The 12983-nt window shown below is 40.2% G+C and overlaps 1 protein-coding gene across 2 annotated transcripts in view; it reads left to right on the top strand.

Annotated features, from left to right (window-relative positions):
* The first annotated feature begins 1429 nt into the window (after positions 1–1429).
* The window catches only part of LOC141273068 (uncharacterized), a 28744-nt gene continuing 17190 nt past the window's right edge, over positions 1430–12983 (top strand). Inside the window, exons 1-2 of one of the 2 annotated variants that reach the window (XM_073684418.1) lie at positions 1430–1583; positions 6700–6804. In XM_073684418.1, the coding sequence (XP_073540519.1) occupies positions 6714–6804 (91 nt within the window). In that variant the 5' untranslated portion in view covers positions 1430–1583; positions 6700–6713. Of the gene's footprint in view, positions 1584–6699; positions 6805–8776; positions 8844–12983 lie in introns of those variants that run through there. The other variant, XM_073684419.1, reaches the window with a different exon arrangement.

Raw genomic sequence — 12983 nt, 5'->3', positions numbered from 1 at the left:
GGGTTTACCTGGATAGCAAGCTAGACTGGAAGTGCCACATGGAGAAGGTCTACAAGAAGGGGATGAGTAGATTGTACTTCCTAAGGAAGTTAAGGTCTTTTAATGTGTGTGGCAAAATGCTTGAGGTGTTCTACCAATCCATTGTGGCTAGTGCCACCTTTGCGGCAATAATTTGCTGGGGTAACAGTGTGCGTGTTGCTGACGCCAACAAGCTCAACAAACTTATAAAGAAGGCTAGCGCGACGGTGGGCCTACAGCTTGGGACTTTTGAAGAGGTGGTAGAGGATAGGATTAAGAAGAAGTGCAGAGCTATAATGGGCAACAACACACACCCGCTTTATGAACTGTTTGCGAAACAGAAGAGCACATTCAGCAATCGCCTAATACAACTAAGGTGTAAAAAGGAAAAATACAGGAGATCGTTTGTTCCAACAGCTATGGGGGTGTTTAACAAATGTCTGAAAAGCAATGTCTAAAGTATTCCAAATGTTTTGTTATCATATGTGTCATGTTCGAGATCTGTGTTCTGCTGCTGTGATACCGCAATTTCCTCCGGGATAAATAAAGTATATCTTATCTTATCTTATCTTATCTTATCTTTAATGCTTTCTAATTGTGTTAGGAATTGATTATGGGTCTTTTGGTCCAATTTCAATGGCCTACAGTTAAGAAATGCTTCTAAACCTTGAGTCCAGTTTAGAGGCTTAAAGGGGTTGTCTGGTCCAAATCGATAAATCTGCAGTCACTCTGTGGGACTGCAGACTTATGATTCCCCCCAGAGCACGCACTGTGCGCTGTGGGGATTTGCCGGTTTCTGAGCCGGAACCGGAGGGTATGGATGTGTTTTACATACCTCCAGCCAGTGGGCGCAGCCTTGCTGCCATACACATTCAAGTGTATGGAACAAGGCCGCAACCACTGGCCTTGGTATGCATAACACATACATACTCTCCAGTCCCGAGTCTCATACCGGCGAATCCCTGCAGCGCACAGTGCATGCGCTAGGGGGGATTCGTAAGTCTGCAGTCACACAGTGACTGCAGATTTATCGATTTGGACCGGACAACCCCTTTAATCAAAAGAAATGAACTGAAATATAAGTCAGTATACATGCAAGTGTAGGAGCATGTTCACACTGGCCAATAAACATTACTAGAGGTTAGGACCATCTTGATTAGGTACACCTTGGCTCTGGTGGGATGGCTTTTACGTTTTTTTTAAATCAAGAACAGTATTTACTAAGTACTCTATGTTATTTATATGCACTACTGATTTTTACTTCCTTTACAGTAGAGTATATGTACATTTTGTTTCTATCTTAGGTTTTGGCAGTTTAGAAGCATAGAGAGCAAAACAACTTTTACAGACCTACTACTCATAACCTGGAATAGGAAAAATTATGAGGTTTGGATTGAAGCCCAAAATGCTCCACCTGTTGCTCAGGACCCGCCTATATATCTCTTTCCTATCAGCCAAGATTTACAGTATAATATAGCTGCTCTTCTCTGCTTCTCCTTGTCCTTGGCCAAGACTTTTATACCTCATCCCAGAAAGCCTTGTCTCCTTGGTCTGTAGAGATTAAGGTAAGTTAAAATTTTTCATACATTTTGCTTTTATCAAATTACATACAGTATATGAACACTTACATATCATACACTTTATATATATGTACAATAATGAAAATGGAGACTTTAGCTAAAAAAAATATTTTATTACTAGATATACTTGTCTGAAAAGTATTTAATCACAAAATATAAAAGACGAAATACCAGAACAATGGTAACAAACAGTTGCATAAAGCACTGTAAGATGGGTACAACAGATATAAATTGTATAAAGTTTAAAATATTTAATTTGGGAAATTTTAGAGCACTTCATGCTTCCCTCTGCCGACAAGCTTTTTGGAGATGGAATTTCATTCTCCAGCAGGACTTGACACCTGTCCACACTGCCAGAAGTACCAATACCTGGTTTACAAACAACAGTATCACTGTGCTTGATTGGCCAGCAAACTTGCCTGATCTTAACCCCATAGAGCAGGAGTCTCAAACTTGGCTGGGTATATGGGCTGCACATGGAAAAAAATTTAATTTGGAGGGCTGCATTATTTGCAGGTCAAAGTGACATTTTTAGTAATACCATTTTTTTTGTATACACCTTTTGAACATTTTTGCTGTGTTTATTTTATGTTTTTTATAGCTTGGGTCATTATGGATGTGGCGATAATAAACGTGCACTTTTTTGTGTTTATATATAAAACAGCATTTAAGTGCCAAAATATTTTTTCATGCTTTATTTTTACATTTTTGGTTTCCCCCAATTGGCCACATACAGTAATATTGCTTTAAAATTAGCACCATATAGTAATTCTGGCAAACATTTTGTAGTAATGTCCCCATCCTGGACCTCATCTTGTAGTAATGTCCACATCCTGGTCCTCATTTTATAGTAATGTTCCCCATCCTGGTCCTGATGTTCTAGTAATGGGCCCAATCCTGGTCCTGATCTTCTAGTAATGGGCCCCATCCTGGTCCTGATCTTCTAGTAATGGGCCCCATTCTGGTCCTGATCTTCTAGTAATGGGCCCCATCCTAGTCCTGATCTTGTAGTAATGTGCCCCATCCTAGTCCTAATCTTGTAGTAATGCGCCCCATCCTAGTCCTAATCTTGTAGTATAGTGCCCCATCCTGGTCCTAATCTTGTAGTAACGAGCCCCATCCTGGTCCTCATCTTGTAGTAATGAGCCCCATCCTGGTCCCCGTCCTAGAGTAACGTCCGCATCTTGTAGTAATGTCCCCCATCCGGTAGTAATGCCCCATCCAGGTGCCCATATTGTAGATATGTTCCCATACTGTAGATATATCCCCATACTGTAGATATGTCCCCATACAGGTCCCTATATTGTGGATATTTCCCATATTGTAGATATGTCCCCGTCCAGGTCCCCATATTGTAGATATGTCCCCACCAGGTACCCATATTGTAGATATGTCCCCATAGTGTGGATATGTCCCCATATTGTAGATATGTCCCCATCCAGGTCCCCATATTGTAGATATGTATCCATCCAGGTCCCCATATTGTGGATATGTCCCCATATTATACATTATACACATGTGGCCCGAAGGCACCACAGACCCCTTGATGATCCCGACCTGGTCCAGGAAAAGCCGCCAACAGCAGCGCTGCATTGCCACGCAGAGTCAGTCTCCCAGCACAGCATTATTAATGCCAGCCGTCGGCCAATCTGAGGCCAGCAGCTGACATCTACGCATGGCAGTAACGTCATACGCCGCTGCGCCTGCACGCAAATGTCAGCTGCTGGCCTTTGATTGGCCTGCGGTTGGCATTGGTAATACTGTGCTGGGACACTGTCTGTGTGGCAATGCAGCGCTGCTGTCGGCGGCTCCTCCTGGACCAGGTCGGGATTGCCAAGGGGTCTGTGGTGCCTGCGGGCCGCATAAAGCAGCCTCAGGGGCTGCATGCGGCCCCCGGGCCGCGTGTTTGAGACCTCTACCATAGAGAATCTATGGGGTATTTTCAAGAGCAAGATGAGAGACACCAGACCCAACAATGCTGACGAGCTGAAGGCTGCTATCAAAGCAACCTGGGCTTCCATAACACCTCAGCAGTGCCACAGGCTGATTGCTTCCATGCCACGCCGCATTGATGCAGTAATTGATGCAAAGGGAGCCCCGACCAAGTATTGAGTGCATTTACTGAACAAACATTTCAGTAGGCCAACATTTCGGATTTTAAAAACATTTTTTTCAAGCTGTTGTTATGAAGTAATTTAATTTACTGAGATAATGACGTTTGTGTTTTCATTGGCTGTAAGCCATAATCATCAACATTAACAGAAATAAACACTTGAAATAGATCACTCTGTTTGTAATGACTCTATATAATATATTAGTTTCACTTTTTCTATTGAAGAACTGAAATAAATTAACTTTTTGATGATATTCTAATTTAGTGAGAAGCACCTGTATATGGAAAAAATGCTCTCACTCATAATGTGATGCATCATACAAAGTTACCCCACAGACATGATCCCCAACGTGCATTTTGCGTGTTTTGATCTTGCATCCTCAGGGGTTATGTAAGGAAGCAAAAACAAAACACGCGAAACGCGCGTTGGGGATCATGCCTATGTGGTAACTTTGTATGGTGCATCACATTATGGGTAAGAGCATTTTTTGCTATATACATATGAATTAAATGGGTACATGTATTGGTACATATATATATATATATATATACACAAAGTACAGACCAAAAGTTTGGACACACCTTCTCATTTAAAGATTTTTCTGTATTTTCATGACTGAAAATTGTACATTCACACTGAAGGCATCAAAACTATGAATTAACACATGTGGAATTATATACTTAACAAAAAAGTGTGAAACAACTGAAAATATGTCTTATATTCTAGGTTCTTCAAAGTAGCCACCTTTTGCTTTGATGACGGCTTTGCACACTCTTGGCATTCTCTTGATGAGCTTCAAGAGGTAGTCACTGGAAATGGTCTTCCAACAATCTTGAAGGAGTTCCCAGAGATGCTTAGCACTTGTTGGCCCTTTTGCCTTCACTCTGTGGTCCAGCTCACCCCAAATCATCTCGATTGGGTTCAGGTCTGGTGACTGTGGAGGCCAGGTCATCTGGCGTAGCACCCATTGTCCTGTTGAAAAATAAATGATGGTCCAACTAAACGCAAACCGGATGGAATAGCATGCCAATGCAAGATGCTGTAGTAGCCATGCTGGTTCAGTATGCCTTCAATTTTGAATAAATCCCCAACAGTGTCACCAGAAAAGCACCCCCACACCATGACACCTCCTCCTCCATGCTTCACGGTGGGAACCAGGCATGTAGAATCCATCCGTTCATCTTTTCTGCGTTGCACAAAGACACGGTGGTTGGAACAAAAGATCTCAAATTTGGACTCATCAGACCAAAGCACAGATTTCCACTGGTCTAATGTCCATTCTTTGTGTTCATTAGCCCAAACAAGTCTCTTCTGCTTGTTGCCTGTCCTTAACAGTGGTTTCCTAGCAGCTATTTTACCATGAAGGCCTGCTGCACAAAGTCTCCTCTTAACAGTTGTTGTACAGATGTGTCTGCTGCTAGAACTCTGTGTGGCATTGACCTGGTCTCTAATCTGAGCTGCTGTTAACCTGCGATTTCTGAGGCTGTTGACTCGGATAAACTTATCCTCAGTAGCAGAGGTGACTCTTGGTCTACCTTTCCTAGGGCGGTCCTCATGTGAGCCAGTTTCTTTGTAGAGCTTGATGGGTTTTGCAACTGCACTTGGGGACACTTTCAAAGTTTGCCCAATTTTTCGGACTGACTGACCTTCATTTCTTAAAGTAATGATGGCCACTCGTTTTTCTTTACTTAGCTGTTTTTTTCTTGCCATAATACAAAGTCTAACAGTCTATTCAGTAGGACTATCAGCTGTGTATCCACCAGACTTCTGCACAACACAACTGATGGTCCCAACCCCATTTATAAGGCAAGAAATCCCACTTATTAAACCTGACAGGGCACACCTGTCAAGTGAAAACCATTTCTGGTGACTACCTCTTGAAGCTCATCAAGAGAATGCCAAGAGTGTGCAAAGCAGTCATCAAAGCAAAAGGTGGCTACTTTGAAGAACCTAGAATATAAGACATATTTTCAGTTGTTTCACACTTTTTTATTAAGTATATAATTCCACATGTGTTAATTCATAGCTTTGATGCCTTCAGTGTGAATGTACAATTTTCAAAGTCATGAAAATCCAGAAAAATCTTTAAATGAGAAGATGTGTCCAAACTTTTGGTCTGTACTGTACATACATATATATATATATATATATATATATATAGAAAGAAAGACAATAAAACCATTTAATTTAAACTGTGTTATTACTTAATAAGCTTTACTTACAAAAAATGGAGGTTCTTAGCGCATAAATTGGCCAATTCATGTGTGCCCATCAACCGCTGCAAGGTGACCTCCCATCTGATGGGTACTACTCTGCCTACATGCCTCTCTTGGGCTACAAGCCTATAACTCTGGACAGAACATGTCACTTCTGTTGGTGATGTATATTCTATTCTACCAGCCCATTTAAATTGTAGGTGTTTCAGCCCAGAAGTGACATGTTCTGTCCAGAGTTATAGGCTTGTAGCCCAAGAGAGGCATGTAGGCAGAGTAGTACCCATCAGACGGGAGGTCACCTTGCAGCGGTTGATGGGCACACATGAATTGGCCAATTTATGCGCTAAGAACCTCCATTTTTTGTAAGTAAAGCTTATTAAGTAATAACACAGTTTAAATTAAATGGTTTTATTGTCTTCATGTATCTTGGCCATAATGGAGTGCTGCTGCACTTTCTTTCTATATATCTTATGCAGTTTCTGCAGCTTGCACCTGTTCACATTTGGGATGTGCTGGTCAGTTTTTTTTACATACATACATACATACATACATACATATATATATACACACACACACACACACATACACACTAAACCACTACACGAAACCAGTACAATTGTCCTTTAATTAGAAATATTTGGGGTACCTGAGAAAAATAAATATACCATAAGACATTTTGAAAATCTTAACCTGTAATATAATGCAATATTTGTGCTGTATAAAGAGAGTCATAGAAGTACAAAATCCAACTTTATACTTTGTCACACACAGATTATCTTCATAAAATGTGGAAAATTTTATATTTGGTTACGGTCATTGGAGTCTTCCTCCAACTCATCAATGGTCAGAAATGGGACATTGAGAAGATGGAAAAATGTGAGTTTTCTATTAAATCTTAGTAGTAGAAGAAACTATTATAACTTTGGCTGGCTGTATTGCATATTGTTATGAAAAATAAAATGTGCTTTTTAATTACTGTAATGGTATCCAAAAAAATCAACATGTGACAAGGAAGACTAGAGGTAAGCTAGAGACACTGATGGGGAATGTAGGCAGCCAGTAAACATACAACAGTGGACTTTATTGTAAAAGCCATGGATGGATATAAGATGTAGGTTGTAGCTGTGTAGAAGGAGATGTTGTTGATGAAATGAGGGAATGGTAAAGATAAGAGTGACATTAAATTTAACTCATGACTAGATTAATGAATACTAAAAACCAAGCAATGTGAACTGAGGTCTAAGATGGTAGACATGCAAGAAATAGGAGCATGTTCACACTAGCAAAAAGAAGCAAAACCTACAAAAGACAAAAATATATCTCATACCCTACCATCATTATATATAAATGTAAAGCAAAGTTGCATAATAAATATAGGGTACTTAGTGAACTATTTTTGATCAAAAAAAGTATACAAGCCGTCCCACCAGCGGCAAGGTGACCCTAAATTGGGACGGTACCTATACTGCCTATATTAAAAACCTTACTGTATATCAAAGTTGAAGTAATGCCTATAAAAGGGTAGACAAATAGGACCGGGTCCCAACTCCAGACCACCCAGGCCCGTGGTAAGCTACATATATACTAATCAGCTCAACAAAGGGGATGCCACACCCTTAAATTGCACAGAATGCAAACAAGACAAAAAACCAAGCAATGTGAACTGAGGTCTAAGATGGTAGACATGCAAGAAATAGGAGCATGTTCACACTAGCAAAAAGAAGCAAAACCTACAAAAGACAAAAATATATCTCATACCCTACCATCATTATATATAAATGTAAAGCAAAGTTGCATAATAAATATAGGGTACTTAGTGAACTATTTTTGATCAAAAAAAGTATACAAGCCGTCCCACCAGCGGCAAGGTGACCCTAAATTGGGACGGTACCTATACTGCCTATATTAAAAACCTTACTGTATATCATAGTTGAAGTAATGCATATAAAAGGGTAGACAAATAGGACCGGGTCCCAACTCCAGACCACCCAGGCCCGTGGTAAGCTACATATATACTAATCAGCTCAACAAAGGGGATGCCACACCCTTAAATTGCACAGAATGCAAACAAGACAAAAAACCAAGCAATGTGAACTGAGGTCTAAGATGGTAGACATGCAAGAAATAGGAGCATGTTCACACTAGCAAAAAGAAGCAAAACCTACAAAAGACAAAAATATATCTCATACCCTACCATCATTATATATAAATGTAAAGCAAAGTTGCATAATAAATATAGGGTACTTAGTGAACTATTTTTGATCAAAAAAAGTATACAAGCCGTCCCACCAGCGGCAAGGTGACCCTAAATTGGGACGGTACCTATACTGCCTATATTAAAAACCTTACTGTATATCAAAGTTGAAGTAATGCATATAAAAGGGTAGACAAATAGGACCGGGTCCCAACTCCAGACCACCCAGGCCCGTGGTAAGCTACATATATACTAATCAGCTCAACAAAGGGGATGCCACACCCTTAACTTGCACAGAATGCAAACAAGACAAAAAACCAAGCAATGTGAACTGAGGTCTAAAATTACCTGACAGATTCCCTTTTAGAAACTACCTTTCTTTACTAGTAACAATGAACAGTGAATAATTATACTGCTAGAGCTTTCCTTACACTCAACCATTTTCTTCCATCAGTGTTTTACCTGGTAAGTTGGCTCCAATTCAGAATTATTGAAGTTATCCACCCTAACAAATCAACACGCCTTCATCATATATTCTCCGAATTCACCCTCCCTGATTTATATAATTCTTGCTTAATTATCCACCCATTTATTAGCACAAATGCTCACTTGCCTTATCATCCATGGACTCCACCTTATTTTCTTTGAAACCTTACTAATACCCACCCAATGCTGCACACTTTCTTGTCTCTGCCACGATCCCATCCTACCCTGCACACTGGTAACTTTCAACACTGATATCATGTTTCCTATGACTTACCTGCACTTTGTGAAGAAATCACAAACTTTTTCTTCTTACCTTTAAAGAAGCACTCCTCCTATCAAAGCTTTTATCCTCTTAATATATTGCAGTCATCATATTATATAGCACTGTGTACTTACAATTGCTCATGTTGCCTTTCTACCCAGTTAATTCTTCTCTTTTCTCTGCTCTTTGTAGAATCAGTGGAAGATGCCAGTAGTAAGTGGTTTATTTGACAATGCGTTTCAATGCGTGGTTGTCCTGATGAAGAAGTTGTATACTTTGAAACACATTGACGAATAAACCACTTACTACTGGATTGGCATCTTCCATTCTTTCATGGCAGCGCAGAAAACCCATTTTTTCCTTCCTTTTATGTTTTCATATTCTCATGGGTCTGCAACAGCCTTAAGCACTATCAGTGGTTGTGTGCACGCAACCCAATCAGGTGAGCACAATTTGTACATTTCCATTAATATTGCTACCCAGATAAGACCCTATTTTGCGCTTTGTCTCCTTCCAGTTTTTCCTTCTCCTATGTAGAAGTAGGAAGTCTCTTGTCCCTGCATTTATCATTTTCCTCTACAACTCTTGACCCAGCTGCTCCCCCCCCTGCCAGGGACTTTTGCGGTGACCTAGGACTCTTAGGCTATGTTCACATGTTGTGTTTTTGCTGCGTTTGTTTCTGGAGGCTAAACCTGTTTTCTTGGCAGTAAAGAAGCTGCTTACAAAAAGCAGGTTTTGCTGCTTTTATTGTTGCATTTTTTTGCTGCGTTTTTCAGGATCTCAAAATTCAGCTTTGCTTCCTCCACAGAAGCATGAACATTGGTCACCAATACAAGACATATCTGAATCTATAAAACGATTTTTGGAAAAAAGGGCAATTTGACCAAATTATGTAGTGGAAAAAGATTTTTATGTCTGAAATTAAAGTGACTATTCTGAACAAAAAATCTGAGCTCATGAAAAAATACAAAATTACAAATGTAACAGCAGGGGGAGGTGAAATGGTCCGGAATAGTTTACCTAAGAAATTGGCAGAGCATTAAGTTTGTAGGACACTGCTTACTTTTTACACTTTGGTCAGCCATTGAGTTGACCAGGTATTGTTCAATTTGAGCATTGAGTTTGTAGGACACTGTTTACTTTCACACTTTGGTCAGCCATTGAGTTGACCAGGTATTGTTCAATTTGAGCATTGAGTTTGTAGGACACTGTTTACTTTCACACTTTGGTCAGCCATTGAGTTGACCAGGTATTGCTCAATTTGAGCATTGAGTTTGTAGGACACTGTTTACTTTCACACTTTGGTCAGCCATTGAGTTGACCAGGTATTGTTCAATTTCACACCTTGGTCAGCCAATGTTTACTTTCACACAGCACTAATTTAATTAAACTGTACTAATCCTAATTAAATTGTACTAATCCTAAATTGCCATTCTCAGGTGATGAGACTAAGACATTATGGTTTTAATTTGGGAAAATCTAAAAACTAAATGGGTTTCATATACTGCTGTACCTGTTTTTTTTTCACTAAAAATGCAGCAAAACCTGATACCTGCTTTTTTTTGCTGCGGTTTTGCACTTATTCATTGCTTTCTATCGGTGAAAAGAAAGCTGCAAAAACGCAGAAAAAGAAGTGATATACTGCAATTTTCAAAAATGTAGCAGTTTTTCAATTCAGCCAGGAAAAAAAACAATGTGTGTGCATAAGATTTCTGAAATCTCATAGTTTTTGCTAGAACTGTAAAACGCAGCTTGAAATTAGCATAAATTTGCATAAATACGCAGCAAGAAATGCAATGTGTGAACATAACCTTAGGCTATAGTCACACGTTGCTTTTTTGCTGCGTTTTTCCGCAGGCAAAACCTGCTCTCTTGACAGTAAAGAAGCTGCATCAAAAAAGCTGGTTTTGCTGAGTTTTTGTCAGGTTACATTTGTCTCTTGAGCATGTTGATAATGTTTAGTGCATAAAAAAACATGATTCAACTTCCTAAGGTTTTTACACCAAAAACATAGCAAAACCTTATACCTACAATTTTTGCTGCGTTTTTGCACTACCCATTGCTTTCTATGGGTGAATATTCATTTTGTATTTACAGTGACAAGCAAAAGGGTGACAATGTTTTGAACTTTTGACTTTCATGCTCCATATCTCACCATCCACTACTGCTTCAAACGTGAGCCTACCATCATTTTATAGACAATCATCTTGGCTAACTCATACATAAATTTGACTTCTAACTATTTAACATATTAGTTATGCAGATTATTTTCATTTTACTGCATTGTTACTGTTTTTCTCCTAAAAATCTAAATTTGATTTTTTATTATTTTGTTAATCCCCCTTTGGCTTTAAACACTGCCTGAATCCTTCTGGGCATGGTCTCGGTCAGATTCAAACATATCTCGACCAAAATCTGCTCTCGGGTCTCTTCTACACGTACGCAAAGTTGGTGCATACTGGTTAACTCACTTGGGTATGTATACAGTTTTTTCTTCAACTCTACCCACAAGTGTTCGATTGGTTTGAGGTCTGAGGACTGTGGGGGTCAATCCACCTCTACTTCATTGTCACTAAACCATTTCTTCACCATTCTTGATGTATGCTTCAGGTTGTTGTCCTGCTAGAACACTATGTCGTCATTTCCATACCCAAAGTACTCGAGTGTACAAAGTAACTAGTTTTGTAGGATACTCACATATAGCTCAGCATGGAGACCACCATTGATTCTGGTCAAATATCCAACGCCTTTGGTCGTGAATCAGCTCCATATCATCAGGCTTCCTCCACCGAATTTGACAGTTACTTCAATTTCTCAATCGATTAGCCCCTTTTCCCCTTGTTTCTTCCTGACCAATTTGGACGCTTCAGAACCTAATATATTGACTTTCGTCTCATCGCTCCAAACCATTCATTTTCAATCTTCTACTGTCCACTTTTCTTTATTTTTTGCAGACTTGAGTCGACGCTTCTCATGACAATATTGAGGTTCGAGGCCTCTTCCCCTTTTTCCGTGCCACCATTCCAGACTTGTATAACGTGTGTTGCACGGTGCTTGCATGGACGTCTGTGATCTCACTATTATGAAGCATAAGAGCCACCTACGTTGCCGTGTTTATCGCACCAGAACTGATATATCTTGTTATGAGCCAACTTGTTGACTCCGATATTTTGCCTGAACCTCCTGGCTTTTGAATGAATGGACGGACTTCATTTAGTATTCTTCCAACTGTCATGGCATTCACTTGATGCAGTGTAGCAATTTTCTTGGCCGAGAAACCTCTATCTATAAGCTGGATAATGCTGTTTCTCTTTTCTTTTGAAATCTTCTTCATGGCTGCTCCTTGATTTGAACCTGTGACCTTTTGCTTGGGATTCAACCTAATAACACACTGAGCTATTAGGAAATGTGGAAACTGTCACGGTCTCCACACTTTCCTTGTCTCTAGGTTACTATTGTGTGAAGGCTGTCAGTCTGATTTGGGTGTGCTGGGTTGGGTGTGCAGACAAAAGAGTAGTCTGATAACAAGCAAATAGTCAGGCTGGGTCAGGCACAGAGCACAGAGAGATCAGTCCTACACAGGTAATACCAAGTGTACAATTGACACTGGGTGAAGGAGCTTAAGTAGAAGACTAATCAAGGGAAGTGAACACAGATGATTGCAGAAACAACCCAGCACACCCAAATCAGACTGACAGCCTTCACACAATAGTAACCTAGAGACAAGGAAAGTGTGGAGACCGTGACAGTACCCCCTCTTCAAGGGGGGGGCACCGGATCCCCAGGTCTCCCAGGAAACCGCCGATGAAAGGCCCAGACCTATCGATCAGCCCTCACAGAATGAGCCGGAACCTAGGACCGTTCTTCAGGTCCATAACCCTTCCAATGTACAAGATATTGAAGGGAATTCCGGACCATACGGGAATCAATGATCTTTTGTACCTCATATTCTAAGCTTCCCTCAATAGACTCCGGAGGAAGCAGGGACGAGGGAGACAGAATAGGGGGAATAAATTCCTTCAACAAAGACTTGTGGAACACATTAGGAATACGGATAGACTGAGGGAGTTGTAATCGGAAGGAAACCGGATTGACAACCTCCAGAATCTCATA

The sequence above is a fragment of the Phyllobates terribilis genome, unplaced genomic scaffold, assembly GCF_046119375.1.
Source record: "Phyllobates terribilis strain yellow unplaced genomic scaffold, ASM4611937v1 Scaffold_5__5_contigs__length_657084704, whole genome shotgun sequence".
In the NCBI taxonomy this organism is placed as follows: domain Eukaryota; kingdom Metazoa; phylum Chordata; class Amphibia; order Anura; family Dendrobatidae; genus Phyllobates; species Phyllobates terribilis.
This window is presented reverse-complemented; position numbering and strand designations above follow the sequence as displayed.